General features: G+C 45.3%; 1 protein-coding gene and 1 long non-coding RNA gene across 4 annotated transcripts in view; both read left to right on the plus strand.

Moving 5' to 3' along the window:
- GPR107 (G protein-coupled receptor 107) overlaps positions 1-12,879 on the plus strand; it is a 37,260-nt gene extending 24,381 nt beyond the window's left edge. For all 3 annotated transcript variants that reach the window (XM_066332759.1, XM_066332760.1, XM_066332761.1), the window contains exons 16-18: positions 157-240; positions 1,030-1,154; positions 7,308-12,879. In XM_066332759.1, coding sequence (XP_066188856.1) covers positions 157-240; positions 1,030-1,154; positions 7,308-7,404 — 306 coding nt within the window. In that variant the 3' untranslated portion in view covers positions 7,405-12,879. The remainder of the gene's footprint in view (positions 1-156; positions 241-1,029; positions 1,155-7,307) is intronic.
- A 3,016-nt stretch (positions 12,880-15,895) lies between these two features.
- Positions 15,896-19,721, plus strand: LOC136369731 (uncharacterized). The gene is made up of 2 exons (XR_010745050.1): positions 15,896-18,263; positions 18,765-19,721. It is a non-coding gene; the product is annotated as an uncharacterized lncRNA (long non-coding RNA).
- Positions 19,722-21,417: the final 1,696 nt, after the last annotated feature.

Consider the following 21,417-nt stretch of genomic DNA (forward strand, 5'->3'; position numbering starts at 1 on the left):
GCCCTCAGCTTATATCTTCCATGTTTATTGAGGAGCATAATAAGGCTAGTCTGACATAATGACTCGTCTGGGAATTGCTTGAGCTATTTCTCTGGGGTAAGAAGGTTCTATAAGGACGGTGCTATTGTTCTCATGCTTTCTCCTTTTCCTTCCCAGATTGTGTGTTACATTTACTTCACACGGATCATTGCAATTCTCATAAAGATTGCTGTTCCATTCCAGTGGAAATGGCTGTACCAGGTATTTGCCAGCAAAGGAAAACACATCCATTCCTTGATGTTTTTCTGTATTATTCTATCAATATAACTGCACAACAGAATTCCATGAAATGTTCCTCATGTTACAGTGAAAGCAGAGTGCTGCACCCTGTCTATTTTTGATTTTATCACTCATGTGCTTAAGGTGAAAGAATATATTCTTAGTTTTATATTTGTCCAGCAAGGCTGCTGGATTATACATGAGATGTCTGAAAGTAATTGCATTATTGATTTTCAGTCTTTCAATTTAAAAATGTCTGAAGGAAATTAATCAAGAACATACAAAGCAGAAAAAAATTAGTCAGGTTTGCTCCATGTAATTGAAGCCTGAGGGAGCCAGGGAAATAGGCTTTTGCTTTTCCATCTACAGGCTTCTTTTGCCTATGGACTTCTAAATACTTAGTTTCTTAACACATAATCCAAGTAACTGTGCTGGGAGTCCTTGGGATATATTAGCTGTTGAAAATACCAAGCAGCATAGGGATGATTCCTCTCGCCCACAAAAAAAGCCAAGTCTTGCCATAGTTCTTTCAAAGCTCTGGAGAGATGGATAGAACTGTAACTGTATTTAAAGTGACAGGGAAAACTGAAAGAACAAAGGATTTGACAGCCTTTGGCCTGGGATTAATGACAACCAGACAGGAATTATTTTATTTCTGCTGTGGCCCAGGCCTCTTGGCCATTAAACCTTGAACCTTATGAATGAGGAGCAATGTTTCATGACCACAGAGCATAGCAGGACTGGACTTCAATCTGGTGTTTTCACTTGCAGCTGCTGGATGAAATGGCCACTCTGGTGTTCTTTGTCCTGACTGGGTACAAGTTCCGTCCAGCATCAGACAACCCTTACCTACAGCTCTCTCAAGATGATGAGGATGACTTGGAGATGGAAGCTGTGTAAGAACCCCTTTCCCCTTTTATTTAACTCTTCCCTTGATTGGAGAAAAATAGTGTTTAAAACCAGTTTACTTGAGTCTCTCTAAAACCTTCTGCAGCAAAGATGAGGATCTGCCCACGTTTAAAGGTGTCTGTTTTGGTGCGAGTAAAGAGATTTGTGGTGTGCATAGGAGCCTCTGACCTGGGTATTGCAGTAGTGTGGAAAAAGCTGGAGCAAAAAGATGCCCATGAAAATGTCAAATAAGAAGCTTCTGGTTTTAATTTAGATCATGGAACCTGAATGAGTTTTACAGTTCATCATTAATGCTTCATACTTAAAAAAAAACCCAAGCAAACAACAAAAATGACCCACCAATCTGCAGAACATAAATAATAATAAATGTATAAAAATAATATAATAATAAATAAATGAACAGGATGTAAAGTCCCTTCTGCCTTGGTGTTCAGCACATAGCTTTGCAAAAATTTATTTTAAGCCAAGATGATGTTTTTTTATCAATACTCTTCCCTGGTTTATTCCCTGCTGCGAAACCATGAGGTGCCACAAATGGTTCAGGAAAAATTATATAGCAGGGCTCAGGCTAAGTCCCTGTCATTTTCTTTGCAGTGGTTTTCTGAGGGCTTAAAAAATGAGTGGCATTTTTGAATGTGTAATTAAAAATGCCCTAAGAAATTCAGTCTGCTAGGAGCGTTGGGTACAGCTTTAGGGGCCCTAGAGTCTTGCTGCCTTAATAGGAGCACAGCTAACCTAATCCTTTGGTAGTTAAAGGTTTGATGCATAATTGCAATTCATGTACAGGCTCAGAAGCCTGTTCCTAAGAGTTTTTTCCAGTCTGGCAAATCTCCTTTACCTGGGTGAAATAAATCAACACTGTTTTTATTACAGAGGACTTTTAAAAAAAAGTCCAAATGTGTTTGCTGTCATAGTTAGCTGAGAAAGAAATTAATCTTATTTGAAAACTTCTACAAGGAGGTTTGAATCATAGAATCCAGACTGAAATGTCATGTAAGGAGTTTAACTTCTCAGGAATATGGCTAGTAACAACGATCTTTTTAAATGCTTAGCTATTTTTGCATCAGGTCTAGAAAATCTGTCATTTTTGCAAGTGGAATCCAGCTAGTGGGTAGTGACCTTAAAATCACTATCACTTACATGTGTTTAAATGGTTTATGTAAGAAACTGGTCTCAGTTTGGAAACTGTTTGGTAAAAAAGCATTCACATCAGGAAGTCACTGTCTGCCCTGGCAGGATTTGGGATTGTACCAAAACAAGCTTTTTTTCATTTTGCCTGTTAGAGCGAATTTCAACTTTGCATTATGTGCTTAATGAATTTTTGCTTGTGGGGGTTTTGCTAGAACTAATAATAGACCACCTTTCAAATACAGTGATTTTAGTCAATTGAGAAGTTGCTAAATTTAGGAGAATCTGCCAGAAATGAGCTGGAGAAAGTTTAATGAAGTAGTTCAGTGATTTACATCTCATCATGAAATAGACCTTGCTAAAAACTCAAGGGTTAGAATTCCTTGTGAGCCTTTTCCTAGTAAGGCATTTTGCTCTTTGCTCTGGGAGTTTCCATTGTTGTGCCTTGTGGGTTGTTCCCCTTAGCCTTGCTTGAATTTTTCTGATCTGATTCACCAGAAGTTTTATTCCATTTGGGCACTTGGCAGGGTGTAATCTGTGTCTGGTTCTCCCTTCCCCAGCTCCATCAGGAAGGTAACGTTTGTAGATATTTGAAAAGCAGAGTTTATGCACATTCTGAGACAGGTGAAGCGCTGCAATGGAAGTGTATTAAATTTCTCATTGATTTGGTCTTGCTGGTCCTATTTTTGTCTTCATAAATATTAAATGTTGTTTCTGTGGGGGGAAGAAATATCTGGGTTTATTTGAGCAGGTGACTAAGTGTCTGACAGTGTCCTGACTAACCACTGCATGAATGTTTTGTCTTTCATGCGATAAATACCCACTTGTCTTCACAGGCTGTGGCAGAGACTAAAAACCTGCAAGCTTCATGGTGTTCTGCTATGTTAGTTTTATTGTTTTTTTATCTCTCCCAGAGAGTTTTTGTTTAAAATCAGATTCTCTAAAGCAGAAGCATTCAGTTCCTTTAGGCTCAACATTTTTATGAGCCAACAGAGGGGAAAGCTGTGAGGTTATCAAACCTCTTTTCCAGGCTTGCTTGTATTCCATGGAAAAAAAAATCCAGGACATTTTAAGTGCAGTTCTCTAGTTTGGGTCTGTTTTCATGCATTGCAAATGATACAAATCTCAGTCTGGCAGTAAATGCAAATATTGCTAAGAACACTGGAAATCTGGAAAGTTTCAAGAAAAATCTGCAAATTAGGTGTCTCTACAGAAGCAACACAAGGCACAAATCCTTTCTTTGTAACTCCTTGTAACTCTCAGGAATAAAACACAAGTCAAGAATAGCAAAGGTAACTCTGGCTTGGAGAAAGGATCCACAGACTTTGCAGGAATCTCTTCAGTTATTCCAGGCTCCACAGAAGTTGTCCTGGCAGGGAGGAGAGTGTGACTAAAGCTGAGCTAAGGACCTGTCTGTCCTTTTTTAAGCAGGTTCAATAGCCATTCATCAGCAGCAAAGTGGCTTTCTGTGTATTCTGTCCTGGGCAGCCTCTTGAGTTCTGTCAGTACGTGGGCTGGTCGCTGACAGTTTGTTAGATTAAAGTTCCCTGCTTGAAAAGGTGCAGCCACACTTGGCAGAAAGAGCTGTCAGGCTTCCTTCCAGTCCTAATGCCATTTCTGGGGCATGAACACAAAAATATGAACAGTACAGTGGGTGAGGAAGGGGAAAGGAAGAATTTTTGGTTATTTTGGTGGGTTTTTTATTTTTAATTTTATTAACTTGGTAAGCTGGCTTTAGATGCTTGATACCAAAGTGCTCTTCAACAGGTCTTGGCTGAGAATGATGTCAATGCATGTATGGGAGGCTAAGATCTTTCCACTGGAGGAGGAATTGCAGGAGAAAAAACCATTAATGGTTTTGTTCTCGAGTTGGTGAATATATCTTACTCAGTGTTGGAGACTTTGCTTCTCCTTAACACCCAAAACAGCCTCAGCACAGGGAATTGTTGTGGTAACACTGATCTTTGCTTATGCCTTGGGATCTGGAGATTCTCTCTGTGTCATGAGGCAGCCTATTCTGTGCTGAGATCAGATGTCCTGCTTGGTTGTTTTTCTCTGCTTTCTCTCAGGCTGTGCTTCTTGGCAGACTGATTCATGCTGCTCTCCATTAGCAGTGATTTTCTCCACCTAACACATCTTTTGCTTGCAGAGATCAGCTTTTTTGCTCTACGGCTTATCAGTTTTCACTCCAGTTTGCAATAGCTTGTAAGGTCTAGCTGCTGCCAGTATTGCAGTGTTTCTTGGTGGACTATAAAACAAATAAACAGGAGAAAAGGCTGATGAGATTCACTACTGTATAGAGCTGGAGACACTTCTGAATGTTTAGCCATTCCTTGATACCTTGGATACAATGCAGGAGAAAAATAAACCCCATGAAATCTCTGCGGCACATACCACTGTGTGATGGAGTGCTTGGGGAGCTCCTTCTCTGCCTCATTTGTGATGGATATCCCTCTGGCAGGCACAGAAATGCTCTCTGGAGAGGGATGGTTTAGTGAGAAGGATTCCTTGCATTTTAACTGCTGCTGATTTGTGGGCTGGAAATGCAGTTCAGCAGACTGCAGGTGAGGGACATTTCCCTGCTGTATAGCAGGTCAGAGCTGAAGTGCTGAGACTGTTCTGAGGACAACGAGGATTTCAGTGTGCTTGGTCTCAATGCTGCTACCCTTATTTTATTGGGCACTAAAATGTGATGACTGGACTGATTTTGAGAGCAAGAGGAATTGCCTGTTGTGCCTGAACAATCTGAGAAAAGGAGGGATTTAAGAGCTACTTCATGCACTTGTCGTGAGACAAGAACAGTCTTCTCAGCTCTTCAGATGGGCTTTAACCTTCACTGTTGGAGAATCCACACAGAAATCTCTCCCAGTTATTTGCTGTTACTGGGGGGGGACACAGTAAATGGCCTCTGTGGTAGCAAAGGATGTGACTTGATCTGCCTGCACTTCCAGTGTGAAACTGTCCCATGAACATGGGAAGTGGATCATTCCCTCCAAGCTGTAACCTCTCATTACTTCTGTCCCCGCCTTGGTGTGCAGTGGCTCTCTAATGGCATTAGAGTGCAGTGCAGGAATCTAGGCTGTGTGCCAGGTGGGATCTTCCCAGCTGTGAGGCAAGTGTTGGGGACTACTTCGGTGTCATGCATGTGTGAAACACCTCTTGATATATCCCAGTGTATTTGCTGCTGCATTGCTGTGTGAGATGCTCATTTCCAGTTTGTACTTCATGGCAATCTTCAGCTCCTCCCTGAGGAATGGATACTTAGCTCCTCATTCTGTAATTACGAAGTTGATTCTTTCTGAAGAGTAAACTTGGTAGCTGTCTTGCTGCATCCTCCTGTACTTTTCAGACTATTACTTCCATTTGCCAGAATCTCTCTGCATTCTAGTCGTGTTCTCCAGCGTGTAGCTCTTAGTGTCTTGTGCAGATTTAATAAGCAAGTTCTCTATTCCATTACCCAGGCAATTACTGAAAATACTGAGTAGAAGTGAACCCAGGACAGGCCTCTCTGGAACCACACTCAATGTTCTTACATTTTTGACAGGAAACCATTAAGTACATCTCAACGCATACTTTTCCAATTAGTTATCCATCTACTTTGATTTTGTCTAGCTTATGTTTCCCCAGATTTTTTCCTATCTGATTGTGGGAAACCTTTGTCAACAGGGAGAACTTAAAATATCTACAATTCTCTGATTAGTTTGATCCCTTCTAGGAAATGTTTGTTTACTAATTCCATCTTTCTCCTTTCAGCAACCTGCTTACTTTTCTCTGTACTTCTTTTTATTTTAGTAGGGAAAAAAATTATTTCATCTGTACTCTTGTGACCCTTTCCTGTTAAGCCCAAGCTCATCTAGGTCCACTCAGAAGTGAGAACCACTGATGATCCCAGTATGTCCCCTGCTGGAATGTCACTGAACACAGCAGGCTGAGTAAATTATTTTTACAGTACATGAACAGAAGCTGGGATCTAAGATGGAACTAAGGGATGAAAAGTGTCACCTGAAGATGACTTCTCCTCTTGGGGTGGTGCTGTGGAGATGTTGTTAGCAGCTCTGATCAAATAAAGCACTCTGACGTGGTAAACAGCAGGTGAAAGCACTCACAGACCGACAGGGGCAGCTTTGAACAGGACAGGTCTGTGTGTGCTTCCAGGCATCCCTTGGGAATGCACAGAGCTATTGGCACTCTTACCTTCAGCATCCAAAATAACCTTTGTAGCATGTTGGTGGGGAAAAAATAAATACCTGTATGGAATGAGAATCACACTGTGCAAAAGAATAAAGGAAATGTGTTGTGCATCCAAATTGCCTGTTTGGTGTAACAGAGAAAAGCTGCTGAGCTGAAGAGCTGTTGGAGAGCCAAGGCAGTTCCAAGAGGAATGCTGCTGTTCTGCCTGGATAAACACTTCAGTCTGCCTAATATTGAATGGTGTTGTAAAGCTTTGTAGTTCAATGGTCAGATTGCCATGACAAATCCAGAGTTGGATGGTGTAAAAAGGATAACCTCTTGCTTCTGTTTTGTTGCTGCTCATTTTGCTATCAAGAGGAGCTGGTGTGCATTAAGCTAATAAGGTTCATCTGGGGCACTGTCCACTGCGTGTGTATTTGTGTAAGATGTTGTACCTATTAAAATGCAGAAGAAAGTCACAGAAATAAGGGTGGTCAGCTGCACAGTAAAATGGGAGTTTTAAGTGAACTGCTCAAATTTAGCAGATAAACACCTGGTTTAGCTGTTTTACCACCTCTGTTACCTTTTTTGAAGTATGAGCCAGTATTACTTGCTGCTTTAGTTTAATGATAGATGGGAAGGGCCTTGAGGTGCTCGAGGACAGTGGCTGTGCTTCTAACACCCATCTGTGCTGTGTCAGGGTGATACAAGAGATCAAACATGGGAACTGCTCAGGGTGGGTAAAGAGATGTGAGAAGTGTTGTTTGATGGATTTGAGCTGTTGCTGAAATGGATTTTACAGTTCAAGGTCTGATGTCTAATGCTTCTCCTTTCTCTTCTAGGGTGACGACTTCGGGAGTAATGGAGGGCATGAAGAAAGTCAAGAAAGTGGTGAATGGTTCAGCAGAGCCTCAGGGCGAATGGGAAAGCACAGCATGATGGACTGGACTAAGGCAGCACTTTCAGAGAAACTTTTTTAATTTATTAATATTACTCTCAGTGGAAAGGGAGCAACTTGCACTCCCCACCACTGAAACTGCAGAGTGGGGTGTGTCTAGGGAGAGCAAAGCAGTGCAGAAATATAACTATTCCTTTGATCATAAGAAAATGGGATCTCCTGGTACCTGCAAGGAGCGTGATGCTTTCCTAGGGATTTTGGGTAGCTTTTTTTTTTCCCCTTTCTGGATCGGTTCTTTATTCTGAATTGTTGCGTTCCTCAGAATGTGTAATGCTAATGTGAAGAAGGATCTTCAGTGTGTATGTAAAGAATATATTTTATATAATGCTCATATATATACACACACACACACACTTGCTATGTAACATGAATGCTGGGACTTGGAAAGCCTGTCAGAAGGTGGGAAAAGAAGATAAAGACATGTAAGTATTTTTTTTCTTTTTATAAACACTCCTTTTAGCTTGGATGAAACATTGTAAAACAAATGGATAGGAACAACTGCAGCTGTTTGAGAGACTGAACGGGTATTGGATCAGATGACTTCTGCCACTGCTCATGCAGGTGTGAAAGGTGATAAGTATCTTCTTGTCTTATCCCTGCAAGTGTCCACCCGAATGTGTCAGGTTTTCAGACGTGTTGCTATATGGGAAATGAGTGACTGTTCTCCATTAAAGCACTAAGCCCATAGTGCAATAAGCATTTATGTACATTCTCTGCTGTCCGTGGAGTTGCTCTTGACTCACCCCCACCTGACAAGAAGTACACAAGAGGTGTAAGACTGATGCTTGCTTTTTAAGGGTTTGCCTAAATGTTTACTTTCAAGCTGTGACCCAGAGCACTTTGGTTTGCTTCATAAAATATTTTCAAGGTATTTCAAAAGTCACTCCTTTCTGGCACAGTATAAACAGTACCAGACTCTCCAGTGGAAATCTGTCTAGCCATTTTACTGCAGCATAAATCTCTGGTTCACAGTTACCCTGAGTTACTGGGCCTCTCTGGATGGCTACTTATACTTCTCTGGCTGTGTAGGATTAATGATACTGCTGTTTGAGATGAGCTGAACTGATGAAAGTGGTATTGCCACCAAAACCAGGCAATTGTAACTCCCAGTCCGAAATGTTTGGTTGGGAATTTTTTTTTTTTTGGGTGTTTTTGGTCAGAAGAGGAGATTATTATGACCAGAACCTTGATGCAGGGGAATATGGAATCCTTGACTGTTAGCTGCAGACTTGCAGTGGAGTCTTTACAGACACGTTCCAAAGTGCCACGTGTGTTTTCTCTCTAGTCCCTGGGGTTGTCTGTAGGGCAGTTGGTGTCCAGGGCTGTAGCAGTGAAAATGGGTGTTCATTTAGGGGAGGATGGAAGTGGCTCACTGGAATGAGGATTAGCTTTAACAAGAATAAATCAACAGTAAGTAAGTCACTGACCCACTGAAGCCTTAATACTCATGCAGAGACATTGACTTGTGGTGCTGTGGAGCCAAGTGCTTCTGTCAGGGAGAGGCATCATCAGAGCTCTGCATGTGCCAGCATCACTTACAGACTCGTTCAGGAATTGTTTTTCTGCAGGAACTACATTTCTGGGACACAGCTGATTAGAGGTCTAATAGTCACTAGTTTATTTTATTCTTCAAACTGAGAAGGAGGAATTCCTCCAGAATCTTGAACCACTTCCTCCCTCCTGAGCAGGGATTGTGGAGCTCTTGGTGAGCTGTCTGTACCAAGACCTGCTGTTTTAGGAGCAGCATCACTTTCTCCCATTGCCACTTCTTTTCCCAGGTGTTAGTTCTATGCACCATAGAGATGGTAGAAACAAATCTACCTGCTTTGATACCTGGAACTGCTTTCTCTTCAGATAAAGCACAAGAAGAAAAGCATTTGTCTCTGGCTACAGAATCCTGTTCTGTTTTCCTCCTCAGCTGTAACTTCACAGTAATCACTGAAGTTTGATTTTGCTGTCATTGCCTTGCAGTGAGACACTTTTAGTGGGAAGAGATCCTGTACCACTGGAAAGGCTGTTTGGTGACCTATGGGGCCTTTTAGGCTTTCTGAATGAAGAAATCTGCACATTTAGCTGAAGTGTGAGAAATTGGACCATAAATAAACACAGGCAGTCCCAGCTCATCATACATTTAAATGCAATACCTGAAAAGCTCATCCTCTTCCTCTGCAGTGACTCTGTCCCTGTGAAAGTGTCACTCCCCTGCATCCAAAGGGCTGCTCACACGGGCTGTAGAGTTTGTTCAGAGAAGCCCACTGAAGAGTTGCCTTGTGTTGGCACTGAGGTATGTAAGGGGTAAGGACGTGCTGTCAGGAACAAAGTGCATCTGGATGATGCTATTCTAAAGCCTGTTAATTCCTTTTGTGAATGAGATGTGAAATTGTCACTGGGTGTGGCATTTCACCCAGAACCACGAGGGCTGTGCTGTGATCCCAGGGAGTGCTGAGCTGGTTCCAAACTGTTGCCTATTCCATACCTCAGCATTAGTGGAGCTGACAATTTGGCAAGTGTTGTTACCTTAGTCTCGAGTTTCTTTTTTTTTTTTTTTTTTTTTTTTTATATGCACTTTTTTGCTCAGGTTGCATATGGTGTAGGTTTATCTGCCAAGTCCCTGGCTCACCAGTCAAAGGCCAAAAAATGGGTCATTTCTTTTTGTCTTGGCATGAAAAGCTGCAGCAGTATTCTGGAAGTAATTTTTTTTTTTAAAGAGCTTTTTCCAAGTTCAGCCCTGAGCTTCATCTGGTGCTTTACACAGGATGCCAAGCAGCAGGAAATGGTCAGACCCTGAGCATTAGGAAGAAAAATCAAAGTGATGGACAAGTCAAAACCTAAATGATTCTTATTGCAGCCATTTCCAAAATGAATTTTCTCTGGTGCAACTCCTTGGATCAAGACAAAAAAATTGTCTTGATGGATATGATGGATGGGATGGCAGCTGGGATGTTGGAGGGGATGGCTGCAGTTGTGCTTCTCCCCCAGCACATCGAGTGCTGCACTGCAAAGCATCAAAGACAGGACTGCTCCCTCCCCTCCTTCCCAGGCAAACCCACCGCTGCAGGACTGGCAGTGCATGACTCCAGCGCTAGTGGAGTGCAGCAGATTGCAGCTTCCCAGGCAGGATAATCAGCGCTTGCCTTTCACATGCTGATGGCTGCTTGTCTGGTAGGAAGCTCTGCCTCTCGCAGGGAGGGAAGTGAGAGGAGCTGTTGTGGATTACAGATCGTTTAGGGATATGCAGCTTTCCTTCCCTGTCGCTGCTTTTACTGAAGTGAGGAGCTGAAGCAATCACCAACAGTACCCCGCAGCAGAAACAGGAGTTCTGGAACAGCAGGTCTGGTGCAATGGGAATAAATGGTTTGAATGCTTTCCCATATGCTGCTGCAGCGGAGCACTCAGTCCCCTCTGCAGACAAAAATGAGATTGGTTCAGTCTTAACTTGCACTGCAGGTTATGCCCCAATAAATCCCTGTGGATGCTGACATGCACACGCCACTGCTGCACTCCTCCTCCCTGCCGTAGCTGCTCCGCAGGCTGTCTTCCAGAGGAAGCCTCCTTGCAGTGCAACTGCCAGACTCTTGCATTCTTCGGGCTGGAAAATGTTCTCCTTGATGGTTCATCAAGAGACGTACTAAAAGAAAGCAAGACATAATGGGGTCATCTGAACCGTGCTGCTGCCTGCTCGGAGTGGAGCAGTTTGAGCTGAAGAAGCCACATGCTGTCCTATTAAGATGCTCTTTCATGTTGTCGCCTAACTCAGCGTGTTGTGATGTGTGCCGTGCATTGTTCAGTGTTTCCCTCCAGCTGAGTGCCCTGTTCCTGGATTTCCGTGCTGGCATACCCTGGGAGAGCATGTTGTAAAAATTTGCTGCATTGCAGCATTTTGTCTGGAGCTCGTAGTGTGGAAGATGTATTTTTTGCTAAGCTAAGTGGACTCTCTCTAGCATGAGTGTGCATCCACCATGTAACCTTGAGCACTGTAACATTCCTTCTGGCCATGAAAGGCCATGTCCTTGTCACTCCAGTGTGCACATCTGGTGCAAGTCCTGTAGAAGGTTTTTAGTGTTAAGTCATTTTTCCTTACTGTGTGTGCCTCTTGGAGAAAAGCTTGAGCCACTGACAATCAAATTGATGAGAAGGGAGGGGATTTTGTTGATTAGTTGAAAACTGCCCAATTTGAAGCAAATACTGGGTATTGTAGGCTCTGTTGAGCTCTGAGAACTGGAGTTCCCTAGCTATTAAGGAGAGGGAAGGAAATCTTTCTTCCTTTAGCCTACTTGGTTTGTCTCCTTCAATTTGACCTGTCACGCTAGCTAACAGATTGCTGTCACTTTAAGGATGATGTTTTATAGCTCCTGTGTTATGATCTCTGCTTCGCTCATAGAGCACATCCCCATTTTTCACCCGTGTTCAAGGGGTGAGGAGCTGTGGTCTGCAGGAGTGGGAGATGCAGTGAGGTTTGAACAGAGTGGGACTCACACTGCAACTGTGACCTTGTGTGTAGCGTCAGTAGCCTCAATGTTTCATGAAATTGAACTGAGGTGGTGCTGCCCAGAGACACTTGACCAATATTTCTTTGTGTTGCCTGGGGTTGATTTGCTGTAAAATGTTGTTCTGAATTGAATTAATTCGGCTTCTTTTTTTGTAGCTGCTGGATATAACACTTTTGGGCTGATTAATCACTTTTCCTTAGCAATATTGGAAAGCTGTGCATTTTCCCTTTGTAGTGTCTTGCCTGGATATAGCAATGATCCAGTGAGAACTGCAGATGATCTGTGCTCCCGAGTGGCTGAAACAGGATGTAGGAAAATACTATACTCAGGTGATGAGTGGCATAGGAAGAAAGTGGCTGAGAAAATAGTCACTCTTTATAGGCTGACTGGCTCAAGAACCCATTTATGTTTTGACTGCAGCAATCCTCTAGAAAGGACAATTCCTAATAAATATTTCCCTGTGGGATTTCACTCAGTGTTCTGCTCTCTGTGTGCTAAAGTAGAGTCCAACCTCCACATCGTCAGAGGCACTTCATCCTGTAGCAAGTGGAGCTGCTACCTGCTCTTTTAAAACAGAGTATGGGTCTAAATAGCTTCCCTTGCCCTTTAGGAACTATTAATAATTAATTCTAGATCCTCTTGTGTCATTAAGCAGCTTTCGGGCACCTTGTACAATGTAGCTTTGAATTCATTTAGTAAATGATCTCCAGAAGAACTAAAAAAGACTTTTCTGTGTACAGCAAGGTCCAATTCCTGGGGTTTCGGTGACCTGTAAATATCCTATTCCTCAGTTCCTGTTCAGATGTAAAAATGGATTTTTTTTTTTCACGATTTTTAAAAACTTCATTAAAAGAACATCAAGCAGTATTTGAAGAGAAGCAAGGTAGACACGAGTCAGGACAGTCTGTGTAACTTGGTTTCCCTGCTGTGATGCAAATGTGTAAAATAAAGATTGACCAGAAAGAAGTTTTTAATGCATCTCATTTTCTCCTTCTGAACTGCCAGCCGTCAACCTGACCCATTGATCCCTAAGTCTGCATTCCCCTCTGCTCAGTTTCTGTTTCCAGCCATCAACATCTGCATCATGGATACAGGGCCAAATCACAAAACTTGTGTGGAAGACTTCTTCTGAAGGGAAAAGCTTTCCTGTCTGTCCCAGTTCACTGAGGTGCCTTTTCTTGTGCTCCAGTTACCGGAGCTGTGCCTGTATGTGCCCAGCTGCTCTTTTAGGTTTGTAAACTGGATTTAGGCAGTAGCTTGTGGACTGAGTCTTGAACAAAACTGTTTCTCCCAGCCTTTTGTCACCTGCAGTCTCAGGCAGGCAGGAATGCAGGAGCATCCAGGCTTGTTGCTGCTCTCCAGCCCTGTGGGCTGTGTGTTCTCTGGTGTCAGCTTGCCAGGCAAGGAGCTCATGCTCTGAACCTTGGTGTCCAGATACAAATTAAGGATAGAAACTTATTTTTAAAGTAATATCTTTGGTGGATCTGGCCACACTATCTCAGAGGGGCAAGTGACCTATTTTAGATTAGACTGATGGTGGTTTGGGATGTCTGTAATTCTGCTCTTCCCGAGGTGTTGGGATCTAACCTTGCATCTCAATTCTGCAAATTGGTTGGTTTGGCAGGCACAAAGGAGGGCACAGCATTACTGTGAAGTGTTCTTCTTGATAATCCCCCATCCCTCAAAAGCATATGTCCTTCAAGATGTTTCTTACAGTTCAGCCTATGGTTCTCATCCTACCACTGAGGGGTAATGCCAGAAATAGCCTGTCTTCTCCACCCTGCACCTCCCAGGCAGCCAGTTCTGTGTTGCCTCAAGCCTCTGGGTGGGGGTGGTGTTTTACCAGGGAGCTAAACTATTAAAAGTACTTGGAATTTGGATTTCCTAATACCTCACTGTAGGTTAGAATGAACTTTTCTGATTCAGGTGGTCGCTGGTTGTTGCACTGGAGTGGCCTAAATCTCTTAAATGCAGGTTTCTCCAAACTGAAGATCCTCTGCATATTCTGGCTGTTGTGTATTTGGCCTTAAAACATTCCTCCTTTGCATTCCCTGACGGCAGCTCTGAGACTCACCCCCTGAGCTGCCTGCACTGAGCCAAACATCCCTCAGCCATAAGGAAAGGTGAAATGTCAAGGGTGGAGTGGGTAAGGTGGGACTAAATCGTGGGAACACTCACTTGAGAAGAAGACCAAATGAAGTTATCAGTGGAAAAATTGATTCCTGACCATTTTCTCCAAGGAGACACAAAGAAGAGCTCCCAGTATTTAAAGTCTATTGCAAGCAGAGGTCATCTGGCAAACTTACACAGGGAGCAGAAGAAACAAAACCAGAGCTAACAAAACTTTCCTCAGCGTTCTGTATTTGGATGTAATTTTGTAGGTGTTTTCCTGCCCAGGGGAGGTAAATTGTTCTACCTGCACTAAGGTTTTTCTTCCAGTGTCTGAAATTCCCAGCTGTCTGATCATTTGCAGCTCCTCATTGCAGTTCTGGCTGCCTGCTGTCAATGCTTTTGCTCGAGCAAGGTTATCTTCATGACTGCAAAGAGCTGCCTTCTCCTTAAATCTGCTTTTGCCTTCCTTTGCCTTCTGACTGACAGGCTGTAATGAGGGGAGAGTGTTGTAGTGCCCTGTATAGCGAGTGGTCAATAAAAACCAAATTGCTTTGTACAGCAGAGGTAATAACACAGCTTGTTATTGGCACAGCTGATCCTGATATTGGGGCCCTTGGTTAGGAGACAAGGGCTTTCTTCTGTCTTAAGTAGTAAAAAGTGCGTGTCATCAATTCCTTTTCTCCCCTCTCATCCATGGAAAATGGTAATTGGGGGTGACACTGCTTTGTTGTGGCTCTTCTCCCCTGTGGGATATTTTCTGTGGGGTGGCTCAGACACAATACATGAGATGGCTCCTGTATTCCTGAAGAAGAAATAAACAGGCATGTGAGGTGAGGTTGTTACAGGGGAGGCAGGTGGAATAGATGAGGATTAAAATGGAAGAGGCAGGGTGAAATTCCTTTTACTGCTCCGTCTTGGGATGATTGTGCTGAGCTTGTCAAGAGCACCCTTGATGAAAGGAGCAGTCAAAACACGAGTCACCTGTAAGTGTAGTAATAGTTTTGGGGGGGAGTTAGTCCCTGGGGCCATTGTTTTGGGGTGCAGATCTTCTCTATATGCCTTCAGTCCTGAGTCGTTTGGGTAAGGTGTCACAATATTCCCCCAATATCCAACTTCTCCCTGAGAATGCACTCACTGCTTATTGTGGGTGTGGAAGAGTGACTCTCAGTGCTCCAGCTGCCTCTTCCCTGAACTGCTCAGGATCTTTGCTCTGCAGGAACTCTGAAGCTGGAAGGAATCCTCCACCCAGCACAGCTGTGAAGGTATTGATCTGCCTCTCTCAGGAGAAGCCAAACTTGTTCATTTTGGGATAGATCTCATACCAGGAGGCGGTAGCCAAATTGGAGGGGCTACAAAGAACAGCTGCAGTGACTGAGATGAAGGAATTGGGCAATGGCAGAAGATTACAAGAATTAAAGCTGTAAGCCTGACTAAGTGATGATTAAAGAAATTCAAGAAGATGTAGCTCAGTACAAAATGGCTGCATGGGGGTAACCCACAGGAATGGGTTTGGAATTAGTGTGGCTAAAGGCTGAGCTGTGGAGAGGTGCAATGTAACGAAAGCAGAGGAAAACAAGATGTGAGGAGAAACCTTTTGCCAATGAGTTTGGCTGCGAACAGCCTCCCTGGAGAAATGGAGGCAGGCAGTTCTGTGTTGTTTTAGATAATCAACACTAGGCTGGACAAATCATTGCTAAATACACTGCAGGGAATGACCCCTCATCGGCTGAGAGCTGGATGAAATGCCTGGCTCAGCCATTTTCCATTTGCTTATCTCAGTGGGAAATATATTGCGTGCATAATTCCTGATTTTGGGGGGGCTCATTTTAGTTTTACTGTTACCTCCTAGATGCCTTGAGCGAGCCTGGCCGCTCCATAGGAAGAACACATTGAAGTGAAGCTGGTTGGTGTGTGCCCTAATCTGTATTCTGAGCCAGGCAGGGTTTTAACTGTTGCTGCAAAATCTGAGCGGAAATATCTGCTGGGATTTATCAAGCACACAATGCCCGAGTGTTGCCATGAATCACAGCAGCCTTATGGGAGGCAACAATTCAAACTCTTAAACAGCAACAAAATTTGAAGAATAGGTACAGGTCGATCAGGTCGATTTTGTACGTTTGAATGTTTCTGGGGATTGTTGTGGGTTTGTTTGGTTTTTACGATTGCAGGGTAGGATTTGGGTGGGCAGACGTCACTGCTGACAGCACAGTTTGCTTACAAAGCTTGCTCAGGAGACCTGTGCCTTGTCTTAAAACCGGAGCAGGTCAACCCCAGCTGCCCCAGCCTCCACATGTCCTCAGCAGACAGACCCCAGGCACTGAGGGGCTGATGAGCCAATGTGGGATTCATGAGTAATCGAGAGGCTGATTTCTGTCTGGTTTGTGGTGTGGAGCCCACCACCGCACCCAGCCCCTGTGCCCTCTGCGTGCTCAGAGCTCAGCACGGAACGGACACCGAGCTGACTCGGGAGCAAACATCTGGGCAGGATCACAGAAGAGCTAGGAAGCCACGTGACTTCCCTTTATTTTGAAGGTTCTTATAAATATGTATGTTTTTCAAAGCTCTGTTCTGCTCCAAACCTCAGTGTTTCAGATTTAAGGACGCTTCTCTCACAGATGTGGGGTTTGTTATTTAAAGCCCCTGCTGAAGCTTGGCAGCAGTCCTGGTGAGCAGTGCTCAAGTCACCTGCAGTGGGTGGAGAGCAATGTGCAGAACAGCTTCTCCAAGCCCTTTTCCAGCCCTGAGGGTGTTGTTGGATGCTGCCGGGAGCCTTTGCTGCAAAATGCTGCTGCTGCCTCTGTGACTGTGATCTTATCTCACCCAGACAAAGTGCGCAGCACTCCTTGGTTGTCCTTACGGAGGAGCCTTTTCTTTTCAGTCTGTCTGGAATCGAGCCTTGGCTCAAGGTGGCTGGGCTGAGTTCTGCAGGATGAGGACGGCAGGAGCAGAATAAGGGTGATTTCCCACTTGCCAGCCGGGATTTGTGATGGGCCATGAAGCAAGATGGAAGGAAGATCCACAAAACCTCCTCCTGCTTGGCTTTGTCTCAGCCCAGGGCTGCCTGCAAACTGCAGGCAACGGGAGAACAGCTGATGAGTTCACCACAGCCACCCTTCCCGGGTTCCTACATTAGCATAACAATTACAGCCCCAGAGGCTGTAAAGAGAATACAGGCTTTAAAAAATAAACTAGAATTTAACAGAGAAATTAATAGCGTAGCAAATTGTAACGCTCAGCGCGCCGGCTGCGTGTCAGTGTCGAGCGACAGCTGTACGTGCAGCCTTGGCACAGTTGGATTTCCAGACCTTCCGCTGTATTTGGCCATCATTTCAATATCTATACTTCCATTTCCTGGGGAAAGAGCCTGCAGGGCACCGTTCCTGCTGCCACTTTTCCCAAAATCTTGGGAGTGTTTCGTGTCTGGTGCGTTTCTCTGCAGCCTTGTGATGCATTGGCATTAAAATGCTGTGTGATAGAAATTAATTTATGGCGGTGGTAGCCATTAGAACTGCTGGAGTCCGAATCTTGAAGTGTCTTGGGTTATAAATCTTGATTTTTGAGGGCTTTCTTATTTAGTCATATATAAGCTCAGCTCTCAAAGCAGTTGGTAAATGCTTTGGGTGCTTGCTGTGACCTGCAGTGATACAGGGGTGAAACTAGAGCAGCTCACTCGCATCATGTCAAGCATAAAAGAGCTGCAGGGACACCCTGGTTGGTGAGCTGGAAGCTGTGGAGTCCCGATGAACGCTGCTCACGGTCTGGAGATGATACGTATGTAAAATGCTGTAATCTGAGCTGCGGGTGATGCCTGGGAAGCCGAGGGTGTCCCCAGGAAGAGCTGATGCATTCCTGTGCTTGCGGTTATTGCACCAGGATGTTGAACTCACTCCAATGGCATTTTTTTTCAAATCCTCTGGAAAAGCAGCTATTTCGGTGGCTCCCTGTGCCAGCGGTGACCATGGCTTTCCTTGGGGGAGCAGCCAGCACTGATGCCAATAATTCCTTTGGCTCTTTCTCTGACTGAGTCAGATCACTCAAGCATTAACCTTAAAATAGCAACTATTTTTGTAGTTGATATAATTAATCTCCTCTGTGTGTATGTTCCTTCCCCATTCCAGGCTCTGATGCTTCACCACTCCCTTGCTGACCCACTCCTGCTTTGGCACAAGAAAACTCTGAGCAAAACTTGGCTTTTCCACAAAAAAAGCACAAACTACAGGCTCTGTCTGCTCTACTCCGTGAGTTCACTGCCAGACTGGTGTCTCCAGACACAGATTCCTCGCTCATGTGGTCTCTGTTGGTTTTGGAGCATCTCGATCTGTTTTTGGGTGGGTGGATGTGGAGGGGCGATGTTCAGAAGCTGACAGGACTGGGGGTGACACTGGCCACAAAGACAACTGTGACGGGTGGGTGGGTGGGTGGATGTGGGGGTTTCGTGATGCAGCAGGAAAAAGTGGTTTGGAGAAGCCCGAGCGGACCTCGTGTGGCGCCTCGTCCAGCCCTGGGAAGAGGAGGAGCGAGGAAGGGGATGGGATGGGCTAACCGGGGTCCATCCCCTGCCTCTCTTCTCCCTTTCCTGGGGCAGATCCTGCGTCAAAACATGGCTAAAAGTGCAAGTGTGCAATCCTGGATACTGCCCCAACCCCAAATTTCCGCCCCACAAACAGCTCCAGCCGTGCCCAAGGTGGGATGCAGTGGGTGCTGTGCTTGGGCTGTGTGACATAAACTGATTTTTTAAGGTCTGAGCGTATCAATGAGGAGGATGAAGGGAAAAGAAAAGCCCATTTGTGATGAAGCACAGAGCGAGCACACGAGATCGAGGCAGACTGCACCTCGCTGCTTGCACGCAGTGCTATTCCCACGAGGCAGCTGCAATCCTGGCAATTAAATCAGGAAGGATGCGTTGGGGAAAACCCCCGTGATGGCGTCTGAGGATGCTCGATGAAACGTGCACAGCCTGGTGAGCCCACGTGGAACAAAAGGCTGCGTGGCTGAGCCTGACAGACTTGCTGCGTCCTGGGGAAGAAGAACTCCGCGGTTTTATTAAACACTCTCGAGTAGATACCCGAGGAAGGAAGAGCTTTCTGCAGACACACACTCGGCTCCCAGCCCACACAGCTCCCGGCTTCCACAGTGGAGCATCAGATCCATCCCAACCTCCAGCGCTGGCGTGGCAGGAGGGATAACAGCTTCCCTTTGAGCAGGAACCTGCTCTGACCGCAGCACCAACAGCAAATACCACCCAGGGAACCAGCATTTCCACGGCTGCACTGTGGGATCAGACAGCAGAAGCCCTGCAAGTGGCACACGGTTCTTAATCAAAAAGCCCCAGCCCGCGTCGGCTCTGAGCTTGTTCTGCACTTGCTGGTGGTGGGAGATGTGAGCAGTGCCTGAGGAAGAGAGAGCCAGGGGGATTTATAAAGCCAAACTACTCTCAAGGACTGGCCTGCAGTGGATTTTCCTCTGAGCAAACAACCCAGCTCCTTACCGGGCACACTGACCACAATGAGCCGGGCACGATTGTTTTGTGTCCCAGTTGCTGTTCAGATTTCAATCCTGTCGGCCCCAGGAGTCTTTCCAGGCTTGGGCTGTGTTTCTCTGCCTGTAGAAATGTCACTTCATCCTCGAAAAATGTCACTAGGGTTGTTATTTAAACAGTAACAGAGTTAAAACTAATAATTGGGAAGTGAAAGTGACTGGCTTGCATAGTTTCCGATTACTTTTCTCTTCTTGTCTGAAAGAAACAAAGATGAGTTTTTGATTTGAGTTCTCTACTTAGTGTTTCACGTGGTGGAGGCAGGGTAGAGTTTTAAATAGAATTAAATCCTTTCAACATCACTTTTGCAGCAGCAGAGCCTGTGCTAGAATGCCTGTGCTGTGCAGGGAAGGTTTGGGACCTCTCTGGACCCCCAGCTGAGTACTGACAGGTCATGCTCTGCACACAAAAGGACACCCCTGCTGCAATGTGGTTACAGCCCAGGAACCACAGATGAAGGGAAATACTGCAAAAACTGGAGTTCTCCTGATGGGTGGCAAAGAAGGGGCTACACAGGAAATTTTTGCAGCGTTTTTGGGGACTAGACTGGAATCTGCTGAGGCCTGTGTAGAGTCCCAGGCAGGCCTTTGTCCCTAAAAGCCATGCAGATGCTGGAAGTGACTGGGAGGGATGCTGGAGGGGAGACAGCCTCACAGAGCTCTCACTGCTGCGTGCTGCCAATCCCCTGTGTCTCAGTGCCATCCCTCCAGCTCATCCCCCAGGCTGTGCCGCTGCTGGGACATGGTGATGGTGTTTTTATCCTCTTCTGCTTTAATGAGCTCGTTTGTGTGAGGTTGGCTAATGGAGGACCAGGCATTTTAGAAACATCCACTTGGGGAGTGTATCCCTGGAGAAGTGAATGTCAGGACACGTTTGGCTGGTTAAAAACAATAAAGGTGCAAAGAGCAGCGCTGTGTCAGCTGTGCTCCTCTGTGTCCTCTGCAAACACCCCGCCTGTGTTGTGTTGGGCTCCCCACAGCCTCGCAGACAGGTTTGGCTGTATCCAGGCACAGATTTTCCCCCTCTTTGGCTGCTATCACGGGAGTCCAGGCATGCCCGGGCAGCTCCAGCAGGGCTCTCATTGCAACACAGGCAGGAAGAAAACAGTATTTATCCTGTGCATCGCTACAGCTAATGACTGCACACAGACACCGGGCTGTTGTGGAGGCACAAAGCCCTGCATGGGGTTGAGGTGGGGAAAAGCTGGGTGCTGCTGCTTTTAACACTTGTGTGGTTTCCTGGCTGCACCACAAACCTGCTGTAGGTTGAATCTGTGGGGCTTTTGAAGTAATTGAAGTTCATCATCTCTCTATGTACACGTTGCAGAGAGTGAGTGAAGGCTCAGCGGAGCCCTGGTGGGAGAGAATGGTAGAATCAACAGAAGGGTTTGGGTTGGAAGAGACCTTAAAGATCATTTAGTCCAACCCTCTTTCCAGGCAGGGATACCTTCCACTAAACCAGATTGCTCACAGCCCCATCCATCCTGGCTCTGGACACTTCCAGGGATGGGGCAGCCACAGTTTCTGTGGGAAACCCGTGCCAGGGCCTCACCACCCTCAGATAAAAGAATTTCTTCCTGATACCTAATCTAAACCCTGCCCTCTGTCAGTGTGAAGCCATTCCCCCCATCCTGTCCTTTCATGACCTTGTCCAAAGTCCCTCTTCAGCTCTCCTGGAGCCCCTTTAGGCTCCGGGAAGGGGCTCTAAGGTATTCACACAGCCTTCTCCAGGCTGAACAACCTGAGCTGAAAGAGACCTACAGGGATCCAACTCCTCCACGTGGGAACAGACCCCTCTCATCTGGGGAACGCAGGGCTTGGAAAATGCTTCTACAACTGGAGTGTTGATGTCCCACC

The sequence above is a fragment of the Sylvia atricapilla genome, chromosome 19 (assembly GCF_009819655.1).
Source record: "Sylvia atricapilla isolate bSylAtr1 chromosome 19, bSylAtr1.pri, whole genome shotgun sequence".
Lineage (NCBI taxonomy): Eukaryota > Metazoa > Chordata > Aves > Passeriformes > Sylviidae > Sylvia > Sylvia atricapilla.